The sequence below is a fragment of the Sturnira hondurensis genome, unplaced genomic scaffold (assembly GCF_014824575.4).
Source record: "Sturnira hondurensis isolate 20B ecotype Veracruz unplaced genomic scaffold, ASM1482457v3 Scaffold0000856, whole genome shotgun sequence".
In the NCBI taxonomy this organism is placed as follows: domain Eukaryota; kingdom Metazoa; phylum Chordata; class Mammalia; order Chiroptera; family Phyllostomidae; genus Sturnira; species Sturnira hondurensis.
This window is the reverse complement of record NW_028073487.1, coordinates 1337715-1359204: the sequence shown is the minus strand read 5'-3', so window position 1 is coordinate 1359204 and position 21490 is coordinate 1337715. Positions and strand designations below refer to the sequence as shown.

The 21490-nt window shown below is 41.2% G+C and overlaps 1 protein-coding gene across 1 annotated transcript; it reads left to right on the top strand.

Moving 5' to 3' along the window:
- Nucleotides 1-17405: 17405 nt before the first annotated feature.
- On the top strand, nucleotides 17406-18416 carry LOC118990098 (melanoma-associated antigen B2-like). The gene has a single exon (XM_037050480.1). The coding sequence runs from the start codon at nucleotides 17406-17408 to the stop codon at nucleotides 18414-18416; it is 1011 nt and encodes a 336-aa protein (XP_036906375.1).
- Nucleotides 18417-21490: the final 3074 nt, after the last annotated feature.

Sequence of the window (21490 nt, the reverse complement as noted above, 5' to 3'; positions counted from 1 at the left end):
GTGATGCTCCCTGGAGGTGGGTTGCCTAGAAGTTAAGATGTTGGCTCTCTTTTCCCTGAACTGGGAGGGAGAGCCAGCTCTCAGTGCATTAAAAGGGTATTTCAATTAGGTTAACTTGAATGTAATTTTGTGAACCCTATGGGAGGGCTTCATGTCTGGTGATGATGAAATGATTGAAAAAAAGGATGGTTTGGATGACAGAAAGGCACCTGGGAGGAAAGCAGTTGGCCCTTGACACAAATTCTAGGACTTTGGAGTTGCATCCAGCTGAGAAAGATTCCCTTGGCCCAAATTAACAAACTTCTCCTCAAATGGGGGCATTTATTTAACTTTCCTTGCTAAGCAGCATTGTGGGTGAATTTGGTGTTGTTTTAGAAAGCTGCATATTCTTTGACATCTCCTGTATTAGTAAAAAAGAAATCTCAGAATGGGGTGGTATCATTTGTGGTAAAAATATACATGTACATATATTTTAATATTTATATTATATATAATTCATTCATTTAATAGCTAACATTTTCCAATTACCCTTCCCAGTGCTCTATATCAATTGCATACATCCCAACAGTTCTACAAAATAAAGCTTATCAGACATATTTTGCAGGTGAATAACTTGCAATTTTCTTAAATTCACATGACTGTTAAGTAGAAGAGCTGAGACTAAAACCCTGGTCCACATTTTTCTAGAGCTCACTTTTCTGCTTCTCCAGCCCAAGACTTTCTGTCTCTTCATTTTCTTTTCACTAGTCCAAGATGTACCACAGACAATTAAAAAACAAGACTCTCCTACGAAAGTACTAAAAACAGTCCTGATAAAAGAAGGTGACTATGATGATAAAGCACAATTACAGGGTTGTCCATGGGCTTCATTTGCTGAGTATCCTCCTGTCCCTCACCACACAGTTCCTTGGGAGCTGACTCTGCCCAGATGCCAGCACAAGTCCTGCATTACAGCACTTCTGCCCTAGAGATTCCCAGTGTGCCCTAATGTACAAATTGGAACCTCATATGCTTATCAGCTCTTCACTTTGTCCTATGGAGGCTGCACTCTGTTTCCTGTGATATAGGCAGTCTGGAATCACCTGCCCTCCCCTTTATTAGAGTGTTCCAACTTATGTTTGTTGATAGGGGCTCTTCCTAGCAGTCTCCACTCCTTTTCCAGAGAAATCCTGAATATCCACCACTTTATTGAATGCCCTACCCTTCAATTAAAGGAGTGTCCATAAAAGAAGTTACTTCCACTGAAGAGGTACTGTTCTGTCTGTGGAGTAGCCACTCCTACTCTCGCTGCCTCACTATTAAAACCTTTCACTTTGAACAATAAGCTGATTTGCACTTGAAGTGTTTCCTGCAGGAAGCCAAGAACCCACAATCGTGTATGGACCTTGGGGTCCCCAGACTGCCAGAATACATGCATCAATTGTGCCCATCTGGTATGCTTAATGAAACTCCCCCATCCCAAGAGCCTTGTCATCTACAGTTGGACCTGATGTAGATCATAATACCTAGATATTGAGCTAATGTTGTAATGGGACAAAACTTTTTGGGGTCTTGGGAGACTGAATAAATTTTGCATAAGGTACGGGCATGAAATATCAAGGCTTGGAGGGTGAATTGTGGTGGACAGAATCTCACGGGATCCCCATGATCTTCACCTCCTGATGATCATTCCTTTGTGTACTCATGTCCTTGAGGGTAGGTAAGACCTATGACTTGCCTCTAACCAATATATTGTGACAAAAGTGAGGCACTGTCAACCCCATGGTTACCTTACACTATATGCATCAAAAACTTCAACTGAGTAAACATGAAAATCGAATTGTTTTTATCATGAATTGTGCAGCATCCCATCTATCAAGTAGAAGAGTGCTCCTAGGGAATGTACAAAATAGAAGATTTTTATAGGAAGAAGGGTGAGGCAAGGGTGCTATAGACAATAGAAAAGAACACATTAATTTTAGACCAGGACATCATCTTTTTCGGGTAAGAGAAATGCAAGGATTTTATCATGCAGATTGCCTCTTCTTCCTTTGGGGAATGGAAAGGGCTCATGGTGCTTGACCAGAAAATTCCAGACTGGTTGATTAATATTATATTTCTGGAAATGTTGAAACTTCATTAGGTCAGGTACTAAATATTGGTTTGGTATGATGGCTTTTAGCACAGGCCTGTGGTTTTTTTAACATATATATGTGTTGGAGAAATAATTATGAACAAACTATCCTGCTGACTCAAAGCTTCACCTCCACAAAATATGTAAAAAAAATAAATCCAGGCTTAGGAATGTCAACATAAGAAATGTACAAATCTGTACACAATATTTTAAGACTTTATTTGAATCAAACTGAGGACAGTTGCTGGAGACCATGATCTCAAATGCTTCGGAGAACAGTTTTGCAGTTTCTTTTATGCATTTGAGATGAAGAAAGGAAACTACAGAAGATTATATGAGGGTGGGAGAAAGCAAAGCAGAGATTGGATTACAATAGTTAAACTCAGTGATTAGAAAGGAAGGTCTGAAATGGGATATTTCAAAGGTGTATTAATCTAGATGCCCAGGAAGCAGGGACACAGCTTGCTGAAGGCAAAGATAAGCCTTTTATTACAGAAGTTATGTGCCTGGGTTTTGACTACTCATCATGGCCTGCCCACTTAGAAATTTATGATCAGGCCACCCTGTGAGGTTACTGTCTATATGTAACTGAATGCAGGTCTGGCTGCCTACCACCAACAAAAGCCAAACTCATGAGACAGGTACTAATGAAAAAGACAGTGGTTTTATTTCATGTACAGGCAACCTGAGAAGATTGCAGGCTCATGCTTCAAAAAACATCTTCATGTCTCCATGCAGGCAGAGGTTTTCACAAGGAGGGAGACAGCAGAAGAAAAAAAGATCAAGCAGAGGGGGTTGAAAACTTCTCTATATGCAGATCAGCAGAGTGCATTCTGATAAGGGCCTCAAAATTGGTCAAGCGATGGTCTAGTGTGCATCATCCTGGTTTTACGTCTGGAGGTGAGCAAATCTCCTGGAACTGGAATGACTGAAGACCAGAGTCTTTATCTTTTGAAGTTAGTTCCTAGAATTCTTACACAAACATGCTGTTTATCGCTATGCTATGTATTAGTCAGAGTCAGCACTTACTGTAACAATGTCAAAGAATGGTCGGGTGGGTTTCAACTCCCCACTCTTAACACATAGGACCCCTTTTTTCATCCACAATAAGGAGAGACCTTTCTTCAAAAGGAATTATTGCAAAGATGGAAAGGGACTTCTAAAATAGGGGGAGGCATGTTATTGCAATAGAGAGAAACTGTGACCATAAGAGCTGTAATGATTTCAAGCAATATGCAAAGAGTTGTTCTTTTATAGAAAGGAGTCAACAGGACAAGAAAGAACCAGGTGTGAGGAAGTGACATGAAAAGATGGTATGATTGGACATTAAGTCAGAGAATGTTTTACCTCAAAACCAGCTTAATTATGAAGAAGGGTTGTATGCTGGTTCACATTAAGAATAGCCCAAACTTCAAGGGCCTGGAAGAAGAACAGAAAGTTAATCAAAGTTTGGCTAATAAGCATTTTGTTCCAAATTGTCATTGGGAACATGCAGTTCAGCTCATCATTTAGGAGGCAAAGAATGGGATTTTTGAGGATCTGTGTCTGGCCTTGTCATAGGTAAACAAAGGAGCATCCACAAATCTGACCTAAGTCACATGATGAAGAGCGATCCTATAGTAAGCCTTTTTCTGGAACACAAAACTGGGTGGTTTCTTAATATTTACTGTATTCCAAGATCACAAGGTTCAGGTAAAATTCAACATTATCATACAGAAAAGAAAAAGAGTTTTATTACTGAATAAACATTGAACTGGAATATGATGTGCATCACAGAAAAACAACTAAAGAGATAACAAAGTAAAGAAGAAATCTCATGCTTTTGTAAGTAAAGCAGATGCAATCCATTACATAGAGGTTCTCAAGATAAAAGATAACTAGTCCTCAAGTAATAGGAATGGATGTCACCATTTATCACACATACTTCTACCTCAGTGCATCTGGTAATTAGGGTAGCTGAGTTAGGCTTTATCCAATGGAAAACATTCCTGGGTTGTAAAATTAGTAAGAAGCTTATTTAGCTTTCAAAAGAGAAAGGTTTTATATTTACAAATTTTCTGAAGTAAATTCTCTCAAAACAGGAAGGGGTGGGGAAAAGTCTCATTCCTTCATCTCTTGGCATCAGAAGAATTAAATGTTTTTATTTTTAATTTGTATTTATCTTTACAATACCCTTCCTTTGTTACTACAAAGTAACAGTACAGTTTTAAAAATAATTTCCACTGCCATTTGTACATTTCTTTGGGCAAATTGAAGCCATCTAAATATTCAACAAGTCTATAAAAATTACAGAGCAATGCAATTATAGAATTGAAATAGGACGGATTAAAAAATTCAGTAGATTATTTGCCTCAGGGGAATAACTTTTAAATATACCATACCTATGATGAATGGTTAAAGCAGATTCTTGATTAGGATTGGTTAAAAATTCTCCTTCATCTTACATTAATTTTATAAACTGCTTGAGGTTTCATTGCCCAAGCTTTCAAATGATTAACTATCTGAGTATTATTTAGTAGTTCCTTATAAAATATTACCCAATCCAAGCCTAAAGGGGAGCTTAAATCTAGAGCCTGATTATCTAAATTTTTAATTAAGTCTTTTTCTTGCAAAGCCCAATAAATTTTTCCCAAGTTTCCCTCAATCACATAAGTAACGTATCATTGACATGATGGCCCTTCAATAATTGCTCCATCTCCTCAAATAATTTTTCCCAGATGTGAAACACAAAGACACACATGGCCATTATCTAGTATCAAAATTTTATTATGAGCCACTTGTTGAAGGATAGAGTTTGAACTTCCAGTGTGTAATGTACATGGGTCCATGGGTCCATGGGTCCTCGAGGCTAACTGTTTTAAGCCTCGAGGACAAACCTAAGTTATGAACTTTTTTTGGCACTGGTCCAAATCAATACATTATTATAGCAGTCAATTAGACCTCCATGAATAACAGACAGCTTTTACTTATCTATCCATATTGGGACTGGGAAGAACTTACCTCCCAAAGGTAATGAAGTGATACTAGACCTCTCCTCTGAAGTCTCTATCCATGAAAAACAGATGTTTGTGTATTAATTAAATACTTTCTATAGCATCCTTTTCTCTCTTTCAGTATAAGTCATAGTCCCAATATCTACTTGTTCCTTTACATAGGAATAGCCCTGAAATTTTGAACTAGTGATTATATCTTGGAGCTTCCTTATAGCTAATTGCTATGGGGCTATATTAGTGAACACCTCTGAGGGCTTTGTGGGACTTTTGTCTTTTTTTGTTCTTATTGTTTTTTTCTACTATTAAACAGTCCAAGCAGTACACTTTCAAATTTTAACAACTAACCTGCTGTTTTTCCTATTAAAATATGATTCTTAAAGTACTTGAAATAGCCACTACTGTAAACAAGACAACAAGGCATTCAATGAGAATAGTAAGTTGGCTAGAATACCTCCTTTCAGTTGAGTTCAGTATCAATTTCAGTTACTCTAGAAAACTAAATTTTCAAATCCTCAGTGAAAAATCCCTGTCTTCCTGAGTGACTGGCTTTACACAGAAAGCATGAGGCCATCTGGATTTTTCTTTCACTTTGATAGTCATATGGGTGATGGGCAGCACTTGAAAGTGTCTCTCTAGTGTGGTGACAACCAGTCTTTTCTCTAGAGCACTTTGATGTAAATGGAATTTCCCAGTTGCTCAAGGTGGCAGACTTCTTCCAGAGAGTCGTTTCAGGTCCTTCTGACTTTATGTCTCAAGGTTCGTAGGGAAAAGAAAGCCACTTATACATATTAAAATGATTATGAAAGGAATCAGTTAAAATGGGCATGGAGCATGGTCTCAGACACAAATTCATAGGTCTGCCAAACATACATTCAAAGGCAGTGATAGTACTTTGGCTTAAGGAGATGGCTTTAATTTTAGGTAAGTCTGGTGGCAAAGTTCTGGGTCATTTTAGCACAGCAGATTACTCAATCTTAGACAATCATTTTTTAAGCGTTTGAGTCACCTGCTCTATTTGTCCAGAAGACTGAGGATGATGGGTTGTATGATAGTTTACAGGAATCTGAAAACATTTGCAAAATCCCTGGACAATACTAGAAATAAAATATCCTTTATCTTATTTAATATGCTCTGCATCCCAAAAGTGGGAATTATGTGTATTAAGAGAGCTTCACCATGGTCTACCCTTTTAAAAAATATTTTTATTCAATTTATTGGGGTTACATTGGTTAATAAAATTATATAGGTTGGACCTAGAGGGTATTATGCTAAGTGAAATAAGCCAGTCAGAGAAAGAAAAGTACATATATGTAGAACCTAATGAACAAAACAAACAAAATAGAAACAGACTTGTAGATACAGAGGAGACTGACAACTACCAGTGAGGAGGGGTGTTGGAGGGCTAGGTGAAATAGGTGAAGAGATTAAGCAAAAAAAGCTTTTTTTAAAAGGGAAAGAGCCCAGGCTGTCCAGATATCCTACACTTCACCACTAGATAAAATCTCTTACCTTTCATAAGCATTGATTCCATGAAACCCAATGACCATCAAGATCCTGGCAAAGTTGGTCAGAAAGAACTTCCTGTGTTTACCTTGGGAGTGGGCTGTAAAGAATTTTGCTGACAAATAATACATATATTTATTGTCTTTTTAATGATTTTGTCCTTTTGGTAGGCATAGAAAGAATCTAGTGCATTTAAGATTCCTCTTTTACGCAAATGATTTTGTTGATTACATAACAGTAATAACCAAATAAATAAGACTGGAGTACAGGAATAATTTTATTGGGTGATCTCCATAACCCAGTCAAATTTCTTTTAGCCTCTTTTTTGATCTATTAGCCTTTTCATTTTATGAAGCATATTTTTGAAAATGAACAAAAGTTTCTTAATATATTGAATGGAACTTCTAAGTTTGGACTGTGCCACATTTTTCTGTTTTTTTTTTGTGTGTGTGTGATATACTTGACACATAACATTATATAAGTTTTAAGTATACAAGGTGTTGATCTGATACATTTATATATTGCAAAATGATTCCCACAGCAGAAATAGCTACCACCTTCAACCTGCCATATAATTACCATTTCTTTTTTGTGATGAGAACATTTAAGATCTACCCACTTAGCCAAATTTAAGTATAAGATACAGTATTATTACCTCCAATCATCATGTTGTACATTAAATCCCCAATCTTGATAATCTTATAACTGGGAATTTGTGCACTTTGAGCAATATCTCCCCATTTACCTCATCTTCAACACCTGACAACCACCACTCTATTCTGTTTCTCTGATTTTATCCTTTTCAGATTCCACAGTTAAGTGGGAGCATACAGTATTTCTCTTTCTATATATGACTTATTTCACTTAACATAATGTCCTTAAGGTCCATTAAAGTTGTTGTAAATGGCAGGACTTCCTTCTTTCTCATGGCTGAAAAATATTTAATTGTATATATGTACCACATCATGTTTTTTCATTCACTCATTGACAAACACTTAGGTTGTTTCTATATCTGAGAGTAGACATCTTTTTATATTCTTTTTCCATTCCCTTTGGATACATATTCAGAAGAGGGGGTACTGGATTGTATGGCAGTTTTATTTTATTGCAAAAGAATTGGAATAGCTAAAGCAATCAGAGAAAGAAGAACAAGGCCAGAGGTACCACACTTCAGGATTTCAAACTATACTACAAAGGTATAATAATCAAAACAATGTGGTACTGGCATAAATACAGATACAAAGATCAATGGAAGGGCTTAGAATAGAAGCAGCAAAGGAAAGGGCCTAGGCAAGCTGCTGGCTCTCTAGAAGCATACTCTCAAAATCACCCGGACTCATGTTGCGACATCTTTCCTGCATGAAATCAAGAACCCACACATTACCCACACATTACAGCCCAAGACAGATCTACTTTGGGTCTGGTCGGCATTTGGTAATAGTCTGTTTGTCCTTCTCAGGCTACCACCTTTTCCCCTAACTTGAATTTAGATAGTTAGCAAGAGAGTCAAGACAAAGGTGCTTAGAGGGCGGTTTTGATCTGGTTTTGTATCCAAGCCAAGAAATTTTGAGAATGACTCAGCAAACTGAACAGGGAAGGAGGTGGGTGTCTCACCTGTTTTCTGGTTATACTGCTGCAACTTTCCCCAGATTACCTTTAGTAGAAAGACTTCAAGTACAGCTACTAGCAACACCTCTTGCAAGTCTTTAATGACCTTAGTTCTTCTATACTTGTGTGTGTGTGTGTGTGTGTGGAGTGGGGAACAGTGGCTTTCTTTGGCCAGCACACACCTTGATGTGGTATTCTTTGAGAGTCTGACATGCTTGCTCCATAAACTGGCAAAGTCTGCTGTTTGCAAAATTCCACATAGCAGTCACATCCCCATGCACAGAGTCATAAACTGAAAACACACTTTCCTTGAATAATAACAGCTTGTTAGAAAGGCAAGTGGATTATCTGGGAACCCTCAGTAGCTTCTCAATGCTGTCATCAATGGCGTTGCTGTGATCGGAGTAGAAAAGTCTGGCTTTTCTTTTTCTTTTTTTTGAGATCTAATTATAGGACTATAGAATGCTTCCTCCCCCTCAAACGCACACACCTTATCACTACATCACTAAAGGCCTATTGACTACAGTTCCTCTTACCCTGTACATCATATTCAGATTTCGACAAAAAATTATAAGGCATAATAAAAAAAAAGGCAAACGACACAGTTTGAGGAACAGAGCAAACATTAGAACGAGACTCAGATATGGCAGGAATATTGGCGTTATCAGAATGTGGACTTAAAACAACTATGATTAATATGGTAAAGACTAACAGAAAAGGCAGACAACGTACAAGAACAGATGGGTAATATAAGCAAAAATTTGGAAATTCTAAGAAAGAATAAAGATAGAAATTTTAGGGATCAAAAACACTATATCAGATGTGAAGAATATCTTTGAAGGCTCATTAGTAGCTGGACACAAGTGACGAGACAATCTCTAAGTTTGAGGATACACCAGTAGAAACTTGTAAAACTAAAAAAGCAAAGAGACAAAAGACTAAAAAATTGGAACAGAATATCCAAGAACTGCGAGGAAATTACAAAAAGTGTAATGAGAATACTAAGGTCACTGGTTCGATTCCTGATCAGGGCACATACCTGGGTTTTGTCTTTTTTTTTAAAATTTAATTCTTGTTCAAGTACAGTTTTCTGTCTTATATTCCCAGCCAGAAAAGTGTAAATTATATGGTCTTTTGGTTAACCTTGCCATGTTAACATCAGCTTAACCCCCTTTTCTGTTTGCTTTGTTCTGAGTGACTAGTGCAACTACTCTTGATCTTGTTGTCTTCATATAAAGGCATGACCTTTTTTTCCAAGGTCTCAGTTATTCTGTGATCATGTTTCTTTTTCAGTTTTGCTTTCTTATCTACCTGGTATGAGGATGATTAGGTAATCTGGTGGGTGAAACCTGGGCTAAGACATGGAGTGGACTCAGTCTAGGGCATGAGGTACACACATCTGTGTTTTCAAACAGAACAGGTAGGTGATTAATTAGTGGTTAACAAAGTTACGCCTTAGTACCCTCTGTGCAAGGAAATCTCGTAATGAAGGGAACCACATATCCAAAATATCAGTGCCTCCCTCTCTCCAGGAATTGATCTCCAGGAAAGGCTAAGAGAAGGGCGGGGAGGAATAGAGAGAGCTGGAACAACAAAGAAAGGAGGAGAGTTCTGTGAGAAAGTGTCTTTAATGTTCTCATTTCCCCTTCCATTTTTCTCAATTTTTCTTCTGGCCAGACAACTCATATTTAACTTTCCTGTAAGAATATTAATCCTATAAATACCAATAATTTGTTTGGTTAAGATGAGGTCCTTCTGAGAATTTTTGCAAATGTTAATTTACGCAAATTAAAGGAAGTGTCCTCAGGCTACGACAAGACTAGATTCTTACAGGTATACCATTCCTAATGTGACTAAGAGATAGCACCTATTAAAAAGGACTGGCAACTCTCCTTTTAAATAGCACCTATTAAAAAGTGCAGGCAACATTAATGGCTTCCTATATCTTTCCATCAGCAAAGCTTATGGTGATCCTGATAGGAATTTGCAACCCATATTACCATGCTCATTTAATAGTAAAATCTTGAATTTAAAGAGTGGTTCTTCTGACGAGTGTACCAAAAAGGCAGGGAGCAAGAATGAAGACTGTCCAATTTAAGGGCTCTTACCTGACTGTTGTGTGCCCACAGAACTGCTTATTCATAAACTTGATGCACAAATTTCCAGGAATCTTGTCCTTACCACCAGATTTCTCTGGCTAATTAAATTAGAAACTAACTGCTGCCAACTCAAAAATGCCTCTCTACAAAATGTAGGAAAGAAAAAGAGTTTTATTATTCAATAAGCATCAAACCAGAATGTTATATTCATCACAGGCAATTTGCTAAAAAGATGGCAAAGACAGGAAGAAATTGCACCCTTTTATATAGCTAAATAGATATGTCTATGTGGAAGTGGGTGTTTGGGGACACGTATTCAGTTCTATCAGTCTATTCGCTTATATCAGCAAATATACCGCACATACATTTTTAAATTACTACAGTTTCAAAAAAATAAGTGTTAATATGTAGTAGAATAAGTCCTCATTTTTTCTTTATGAAGAATATATTGCCTGTACTTTGCCTTTTGCAAGTAAATTTAAAGTTTAAAATCAACTTGTGAAGTTTTATACACAAATCCTATTGACTTTTTTGGGGGGCAATTGGGTATTGACATACACTGTAGATTCATTTGGGGAGAATTAACACATTTACAATGTTGAGAACTCCTCTCCATGAACACATGATAATTCTCTATTCACTTAGGTTTTGATTAATTTCTCTGCATACTAGCTATATATGTTTAATTTTTATTACATATTTTATTTTATTTTTAAATGCTTTTATTTATTTATTCCTAGAGAGAGGGGAAGGGAGGCAGAAAGAGAGGGAGAGAAACATCAATGGGTGGTTGCCTCTCTCACGCCCCCTACTGGGGACCTGGCCCACAACCCAGGCATGTGCCCCTACTTGGGAATCAAATCACCAGCCCTTTGGTTCTCAGGCCAGTGCTCAATCCACTGAGCTACACCAGTGAGGGTTAATTTTTATTATATGATTTATATGTAAATTTAAATATAATAGTAGGTACCAGGTACTTTGTACTGTAATTTACAAGTTGTATTTTATTAATTTCATGTTGATACTGTTTGTTGCTGCAAAAACAAAGTGCATGCTTACATACTGATTTTATACTCACCAACTTCGAAAAATTGGTTGATTTAATGGTTATTTTTAGTTGTTATTTTTGTACATACTAGTCTGGAAATATTATTTTATCATGAATGAATAATACATTTCATAAAACATTTTTCTGCATTAATTTAGGTAGGATTATTTGTCATTTAATCTGTCCATGAGATGTGCAGCCTTGGGCCTACTTATCCTCAGGTCCATTCCTCATGCTTTTCCTGCTTCTAAGTATTATTTTGCTCAATTGGCTTCTTGAGTAACCAATTTCCTGCACTAAATTCTCTGAGTTATACATTTAGAGTGACTTCTGTTTTCTGGATAATCCCTGACTATTACAGTTGAATAATTACATTGACTGCTTTTTTTTTCCTCACATGAAATCTTCCTTTCAGCCCTAGGAAAAACTGAACTCTATCACATATGTGTGCACACACACAAAAAAATCTAAGAGTATAATGAAGAGACTTATCCAACTTTAAGATATTTTGAGCACTACACATAAAGCTCTACAGTATTACCTGTGGGAAGCAACCCACGTGGTACTCAGATATTTTAGCCTTAAACTGATTTATGAGAAAAAGAAATATTTTAAACAACCAACTGATTCAAGAGCTGCAGAAACAATAGTATATTACCCAAATAATTACAAAGGAGGAAATAATGAAGACAATTTTCAAAATATGAATTAGAAGATAGTAGAAGGCACTAATGAAAGCCAGTTCTTTGAAAATATTTCTATAACACTTTCTGTAAGTATTACCAACTAAAATAGACAGAAGCAGAAATAAGTAGTGTTAGTTAAGAAGAATTCTACAAAATATAACTGCAGAAGAAACTTAAAGGTCATAAGTGAATACTATAAATAACATTACATCAATATAACAAATGGTAGACAAGGAAAATATCCAGCCTAGATAATTATTTTAGCTAATAAACACAAGTGAATAATAAAATTACCATTCTGCATCCCTCTAATGGATAAATGGATGAGGGCAATGATCCTCAATATTTTCCATTCCAACATCAACACAAACACGATAGCAGATATCATGAATATCTTAATGGAAGTGCTCAGTGTCCCCTACGGAGTCATGTTACCAATAAACAAAGAAATATGTAAACCTTCATCTATTTAAGTTTCTTCCTATTAATATTAAGGATTGTTGATGCTGACTGTCAGTTATATTGGGTTCATTATCCTACATACTGTTGTATATGTTTGAGAATTTCAAAGATAACATGATTTTATTATAAATAGCATTCTTTTAAATTTAAAAACCCAATTGAACTGGAATATTTCAGCAAAATATAAATGATTAAGTAAGTCCATAAAGAAATGGAGCCCTGGCTGGTGTAGCTCAGTGGATTGAGCGTGGGCCTGTGAACCAAACAACTATGGTTTGATTCCCGGTCAGGGCACATGCCTGGGTTGTAGGCCAGTTCCCAGTGGGGGGCACATGAGAGGCAACCATACATTGGTATTTCTCTCCCTCTCCTTCCCTCTAAAGATAAATAAATAAAATATTTTTTAAAAAGAAATGGAAAACAATATAATAATACAAAGCTAAAACTGTAGTTAAAATACAAGGAACCCTGAAAATATTTCCAGACCGACCAAGTTTGGAGATGAAGGAGAAACAAATCAAAAGTTTATATAAACTCTTCCAAACCATACAAAAAAATGGGAAATGACTCATTCATTAAAGTGGGCTGGCTAGCTCTCCTCCACACAAAGACCGGATAAAAAAACACACAAGGCAAGCTCACTCATATAAGAGACAAATATCTTAACTGCACAGCATATGAAATACAGTGGTGAATTAGTAAAGAAATAGGCTGTGTCAAAGGAATGCAAAGATTATATCACATTAGAAAAAATGAATCAAAATTTTCTACAATAATGAATATGAGAGAAATAGTATTTGGTCATGTGTAAGAATAAAGAAAAACTTTTTGACAAAAAAATCAATAAAAATCCACAGTAATAACTTAGCAAAGTTATAAGAATGAAATTTTCATATAATAAAATCATCAGCAAATATACATAAGTGTGACATATTGCAACCATTCCCAATTGAGTCTGGAAAAACACAGAGGTATGATGCCACAAACCTGGATGTGAATACATGACAGGACACAGCCAAACATAAGAATAATAAAATAAATAAAAGGCATGAATGCTGGTGGGAGAGGGGGTATAAGGTAGAGAGGAATAAAGGGGAGAAAAATGGGACAACTGTAATAGCATAATCAACACAATATATTTAAAAATAAATAAGAAATATGAATAACTAAAAGAAACAGATAATAATAGTACTGACATGACGCTATAATTAAAATATCTAAACTAATAAGCAAACACAATATTCAAATATATCAGAAACATCAAAAAGCTAGTATATAGCAAATCACTGTAGCAAAATCAGAAGCCTAGTCACACATAATCAATAAGTAATTAAAACATGTAAAGAACAATATACCAATCAAAACTGGAACAATATCTGAAATGTACCTAAAATGAAACCTTACAGAGCTCTACAGGGTCTTTATGGAGGCAACTATAAAAATTTACTGATAGAGTTAGAGGGAAAAAAATCCTAAATAGAGCAGCATAATATGTTTACTCAGGGAAACAAAATATTTTAAACATGTTAATTCTTACATTATTTACAGATTTAGTGCCTTACCCATAGCTACCAAGATGACAACTAAACTTAAGCTGATATTTCTTGTGCAAAATATCAACCACCCTGGACAAAGTACCCTGAAGGAAGAACTAACAAAACAATGCCCACAACAACAGTAAAAAATTAATGAGGAACCTCCTGAGGGGCACTAAGTATTGAACAAGTACTTATGTGGGCACAGTTGGGGGCATGCCCTGAAGTTGGGACAAGTCAACAGAAGACAGGATTGGCTGGAGAAAAAGTTCTTAAAGTTCTGCCTTTCATTATTCCAGTATTCCCTGGAACAATAAATTTTTACTACTTTACTGAAGGAACCTAAGACAGCACCTCAGAGTCTGCGTGCCACGATCATGGGGTAATATAAAGACAGCCCCAAATTTTAGGCATATTAAAGGAGTATGAGCCCAGAGATTGTTCTAATAACCACCTGACACCTTTTTTGTTGGTGAAGACTGGGGTTTTCAAAATAGTCATCTTAATAAAATATAGGGCATAAGTGGAAATATAATAGTGAGAATATTTGACATCTACTGTCTTAGCAAACTTAAGTATATAATACATCATTATTAACCACTGTAACTATGCTTGCAGGTTTCCAGAACTACTTCACATTGTAGAAGAAAGTTCGTATCCTTTGATCAATATCTTTACTTTTCCTTCACCACCACAGCCCCTGCCTCCGGTAACCACCATTCCTTCTCTAATATTATGAACTTGACTTTTTTTTTTATATTCTACATATAAGATACAATGGAATATTTATCTCTCTGTGTTGGCCTTATTTAACTTAGCATGCTATCACTGTAGTTTCCTTCCTTTGTTGTGAAAAATTTCACAACGAACAAAAAATTGATAACTAAGGGAGGCAGTGATATGTTAACTAATTTGATTGTAGCAATTATTTCACAAGGCATGAATATATCAAAGCATCACATTTTGTAACTAACACGGACAAACTTTGGCCAAAATATATTTTTTGAAAAAGGAAGATAATAGCAAATAGCAGAGTAATTGCATTGTAGAGAGAAATTCTATTAGAAACATTAAGGACACGGACATCAGCCAAAAGAGGTCCCAGGCAGAGCTGCTGGGATAAGGAGCATCCCCCTTTCGCCACGGGGCTCTTGAGGGACTTGGTCAGGAAAGGAAGGCTTTGAGTTACCGAAGGGAGGAATTGCAGGCCTGCTAGAACTCAGGGCAAGCGGCCCACCCTAGAGCACTTGGACCCTACTGGATTCTCACGCCCTGCTGCCCTGTCCGGGCGGCCGCAGGCAGGAGTGGCCAGATGAGACGTCCTCGTACACTGAGTAGGGGTGTTGGGGGGGGGGGGCGTTGAGGACTTGATAGGAGGGGTTGAACCTAGGGCAGCATAGGAGAGGTAGCCCAGCACCTACCAGGAGCCCAAGAAAGACACGGAGAGAGGATGGACGGGAGCAAGCATCACTGTCCCTCTTGGGAGGCGCCAGGCGTGGCTGCTAAGCTCAGCCCCCCCCAGATGCTTCCCACTGGGGTTCTGAGGTAGATGACAGCCTTGGTCCGAAGCCAGATGACTCTGCACAGCAGGGGGCAAAGTCCCAGACCCTGCTAAATACCGACGAAAGTCCCCTGTGCGCGTGTCCAGTAGGATGCTCGCCGCCAGGAACACACGCACGCCCCCTTCCGGATGAGCCACCTGCGTTGACCGGAAGTGGCTGGCCGGACTTCCCACGAAACACGCTGCCGAAATCGAGGCCTGGTCAGACAGCTGCTGTCCAGGGTGACCCGAGGGAGGAATCCCACGTCTTGTCAGTGACAAGGTGCGCGATGTCGTGAGTGGGGTCTGGGGGGACGCGTCCCTGACAACTCTAGTCCCTTTCCTTTCCCCCTGAAAAATGGTGGCCACAGGGCCTGCCCCGCCCCTGCTCTGTGCCCTGCAGGCCCCAAAGTGGCCGTTAGGCCCACAGTGCCTTGCGCCCCCCCGCGGGTTCCCAGTGACTAAAGGCCTCACGGCCCAAGGGTTGTGGACTCTGGCTCAGCTCGAGCTGGCGAGGAAATACGAGACCCTTCAGAGGACCTTCAGGAGGAAGGAGGTGTGCATGTACGCTCCAGAAGGGGGCGTGCATGGCCCTCGTCCTGGCGTGGACTTGGGAGGGTCCAGGCAGGTCTAACGGCTGGGAGGCTTTCTGCCTTTGTCCTCTGGTGAGTCAGGGAGGCGGGGGCCCTGGTCTAAGGGTTGGCAGCAGGTGACCAGAGAGGTCATGCCCAGGTCATGGGAGGATTCAGGGTGAGGTGCGTGATGATACGAGGACCACTGAGCCCATAACACGGAGGACAGCACCTCAGAGTCCTTATCTGCTGCCAGTCAAGGAGGGGCATTTGTCAGCCATTTGTCTGACAGAAGGTGTCCATAAATCCCACTCAGGGATCAGAGGGGTCTGGCCTTCACCTGAGAGGTGGGATCACCACTCAGCAGGGAGAGCGACCTTAGATGCCCATCCAGGGAGTCAGACAGGGCTAGAGTGAGGCCCTATGGGAACATTCACAGGGGGGGCGGTCCATGTGAGGGTGTGTCATTCATTTGGGGGAAGCCAGGCAAATGCACCCAGTCAAGGCCAATCTCATTTCTTCCTCTGGCTCTTGGCTGGGTGCCCACCTTAGTGTGACACAGGACTCGAGTGCAGAGACGGGGCAGGCCCTGGCTCTAGCAGTGCCAGCCAGGGAAACTGAGTGAGGACTGAGGGAAGGTCTACCCTGCAGGTGTGATGAAGGTAAAGCCAGCAGTCAGCAGTAAGAAGTCTCTGGGGCTCTACCAGCCACCATGTGGGAAGTGTGAATGAGGACTGGGGATCCTAAAAAGTCCAGGGCAGAGAGGGCTCCAGAGGGATATCCTTTGTAGGCATTCTGTACCAGAAGCACCGTATCACTTCATTCTTGTGGCATGGAAGAGGTGTGAAGTGTCAGATTCCTAGCGACAGCTGGGAGTGGGACCTGGGTCTTGCAAATAATTAACTCAATGACCATGAAGGTGACCTGAAAGTACCCCAAAGCCAAGGACACATATAACCCCTGCCAGCCCCTATACTCACTCACCCAAGGAGCACCCAGGGAGGACTCTATGGCTCTGGCCTAAGGCTCAGGCTAACTCCCCCCATAGAGCCCTCAGGGGACAGGCTGATCAGGACAGGAGCCCTCAGGGTTCCCCCAGCACTGACTGCCCTCAGGCCCTGCAGGGGCGGCCTTGGTTCTATCCAAGGTGGAGGGGCACACGCCAACTCACTCTCCCTCCCTCAGGTGCTGACATCACCTACTCTCTTTCGCACAGTGGTGCCTGCTGGCCCTGACCACTGTCATCATGCCTCGGAGGCAGAAGAGTAAGCTCCTTGCCCGGGAGAAACGCCTGCAGCCTCGAAGTGAGTCTCAGAGTGTCCAGGGTGCTCAGGCCACTGCAGCAGAGGTTGAAGAGTCCCCCACCTCTCGTCCCTCTGGGGAGTCTCCCCCGAGCTCCCCTGCTCCTGATCCATCCCAGGAGCCTCAGGGAGCCTCAGCCACTAGCTCTCCTGGAGAGGCAGGTGTGTCATGCTCAAGATTTAATGAAGCTGCCAAGAGCCAAGTTGAGGAAAGTGCAAGAGCCTCCAGGGTTGCACTCTTCAATCGGAGGGCTCGCAGAGATCCTCTCAACAGGAGGGTGCACAGGCTGGTGCAGTTCCTGCTGGAGAAGCTTAAAAGGAAGGAGCCCATCACACAGGCCGCACTGCTGAGGATCGTCAGCAGAAAGTACGAGGGGCAATACCCTGAGATCTTCCGGAGAGCCTGTGAAAACCTGGAGCTGCTCTTTGGCCTTGAGCTGAAGCCAGCCAAACCCAACGGTCACACCTATGCCTTTGTCAACAACCTGGGCCTCCCGATTGAGGGAGACCTGGGCAGTGAAGAGGTGGTGCCCAAAACCGGGCTCCTCCGTGCTGTCCTGGGGGTGATCTTCGTGAAGGGCAACCAAGCCACTGAAGAGGAGATCTGGGAGTTCCTCGATGTGTTGGGGATCCGTCCTGGGAAGACGCACAGCATCCTGGGGGAGCCCAGGGAGTTCATCACCAACGAGCTGGTGGAGCGAAATTACCTGGAGTACCACCAGGTGCCCGGCAGCGATCCTCCACGCTATGTGTTTCTCTGGGGCCCAAAAGCCCACGTTGAGGTCAAGAAGATGGAAGCGCTGGAGCTTTGGGCCAAGGTCAATGGTACCGTCCCCACTGCCTTCCCCAACCTGTTCAGAGAAGCACTGAGACATGAGGAAGACAGAGGGTGGCTCACAGCTGCCGCCATGGTTGCCACTTTTGAGAAGGGCAGTACCCCTTGCAGGGCCAAATAGACAAGCTCCTCGCACATCTAAGGAGGTGTGGGGCAGGCGTGTCACCTTGAGTTTGCAGAGAGTGGTCAATCAACCTTCTAACTAGTAGAGGGTAGTGGGCTCTGTAAGGCACAAAATATTTATCCTGTTTGGTTCCTTTGTCTTCTGTAGATGAGTGCTTTTTAGGTGTGTATGTATTTTCAAATGTTCCTTCTCATTGAAAGTTTCTTTGCTTAAGAATCTAAGAGTATTAATGTCTTGGATGCCGCATTTATTACAGTCGAGCTTTAAGATCGAGAGTTTTGTTTTGTGCAAACCGGTAGAAAAGCCTTCCACATTTCTTTTTGCTACAGAGCAAATTAACGCAGAATAGGAATAGGATTTTGTGTGCAAATGTGCAAAATCTTACAGGAAGATATTGGTGATCACACAATGGTGAAACAAAAGTAAGGGCTGGTCAATTCTCAGTTTGCTTTATTCTCTTTGGCCTTTCCTTGTAAAATTAAATGACATAAACCCGGATTTGCTTAATTCTTCAAACCGTATGAGAAATTAAAGTGTAGTAAAAATTTGGTTTCTTGTTCCTGTCTTGTTTCCTGCCCACCCCCCCCCCCTCCGCCCCAGCATTATTTGAGCGACTGTTCTTTGGAACCCTCTAATGGTACTGGCTCTGGTAAGAAAAGCAGACCAAGCTGCTGCCCATAGAAGTTAGGTTATTGCAGCAGCATTGGTCTCATAGGAAGGATGGTGGCATGCATTGTGAGAAACGAGTAAATGACAACGAAATGGAAGCGGTGTGGAGAAGCGGGTTGTGGAAGATCACGTCATTGCCCATCATGTGATCAAGGCAGTGCTGGGCCTTGGGAAACTGCCAGTCCCTGGGGTTAGGGAGACAGGCAGTGTGTTCACTTGGGCTACATGAATGGCTCCATGAAGCTGTGGAGTGCACAGTGCGGGCCAATCCCCCACATGATGGGTCTCAGGCTGAGACACTAAGCCTGGAAAGGAAAACAGATCCTAAACATTGGTTTGGGGTGAGGGAAAACCACAGAAGGACAGAAGGATCTCCACCTGGGGCCACACCGAAAGGGGTCCTGTGTACTTGCCCCAGAGCAGGTGAACACGGTGCATGAACTAGGCGGTTTTGGCAGAACGTGTCCAGAGTGCTTCTAAGTTATAAGGGTGATAGTCCCTTGAAATGCGATGCCAAGAAGCCACCAGACAGTGTCTCTTCTTACGGGTGGGGAGAGGCAGAGCTCGCTCCACGAAAATGGCATTTTACTTAAGGACTTTGCATGTAATTAGCCAAATTCTAAGGCTGCCTCTATTTCCAGTGATGGTGAAATGAATAAAATGAGGGGCGGTTTTTGTGAGAGGGCACCTTGGAGAGAAGTTTGTAGTCCTGAGACATACATAAGAACTCTGAGTTGCATCCCGCTAGAGAAAATCACCCCACACATGTTAATAACTGTTGCTCTGAAGGGGAAATTCCACTTCGTTCTACTTGCTCAGCAACACTTAGGCTAATGCGATGTCCTTATTGTATACAGTTGCATATTCTCCCATAGAGGACAGAAATAATATTCTGTGAGGGAAGGAAGGCTTTTATTATCCGGAGTCAAAAGCCATCTTAGTAATAACGGCCAGGCATCAAAAGGACCAAACGTAGCCTAACGCTGTGCCAGGTGGTTTATTTTAACTTTAACACAAATGAATGCCCGTAGTCCTTCACAACAGACTATCAGACTCACTTAGCGGGGGGAAAAATGCTCGGAAGAGTCTGACATTCTTTCCTGAAAAGTGACAGAGCTGGACTCGATCGTGGCTCTGAATTCCTCCAGAGTCCCTAGTGAACCACTCCACGGAGTCTGATCACAACTGACGTCACTTAATTCGTTTTTCTACTAATGCTCCAACATGTATTTCAGGTTTTGAACACCTAGACTTTGTAGTCACAATATCGATACGGAATGATAGGCCAAAGAATAAGCAATAAAATGACAAAATACGTGGGAGCGCCAAATAAAGAATGGAAGAGATTGTATTGAACTGCTGAGAGAACTAGGACAGCAAAGGGAGGCATCCCAGGTCCTTGGAGAAAGAAAGGCAGAGCCCTGAATGACAGCTGGCAGAATGCATATCCCAGAACCATGCAGTGACATGGAGACTGCCTACGCCAGTACCACTGGAATTCCCTGGGCAGGATAGTCAGACTGGCTCTGTAAAAAGTGTGGCAGAGATATGAGGGCCTTGGCCTGAAGTTAGGGACCTCAAGTAAGTGAAGAAAAGAGTTCTAGGCTCTTGCAGGACTCGGGGCGAAGACCCTGAGTGTGGATTTAGGGAACCTCCAACCCCAGAACTGAGAGGGCTGCACAGTATTCCACCCTCCCTGGATGCCCTGGGATACCTGGGCATTACTGACATGATGAGACATACTGCCTCCTTTGGTGCCACCAGGAGGGTGAGGGTCAGAGGGTAAGGGCTATTGCCTGAGGCCAGGAGTGGGAGGTTTCTAGGCTTCCCAGAGGCCAAGGTGAGTACTAGGAGGACTGAGGGAACCACACCCCCGCCCCCACAGTGAATACACCATCAAAGTCATTTTACTTGGCCCGAAGAACCCAAGGAGAGGTATGGTCAGAGGAGGGGATCCTCACTTCCTTCTAGGGGTGTCAGGGTGGGGAGGCCTTAGTGGGAGGGGCCGGCCTATGGGCCACAGAGGAATCATTCAACATGGCAAATCAAGGGACAAGTCAAGGACTGAGAGTCCATCTACCCTGAAACAAAAATTGAGCCTTGGCGCTGGTTTCAGCCATTGAAGACTTGGCACATGGCTACCAAGCTGATGCTCCTCCGACACTTAGTTTTCTCTTGTCTATGGTAGGTGAAATACATCTTTTGAAACTGTGGCCACTACTCAGCTAAAGAGATGGGAACACAAGACCTAGTGTGAAGGCAAACGAGGACCCCTAATGAGGACGGAGCAGCCCACAGAGACTAGTACAGATAACTCCCACTGAGCAGTCTGCACTCTGGGTACCTGGACAGGGGAGATAGGCTGAGGACCTGTTCCCCTATTTCTTGTGAGTTCCATGACA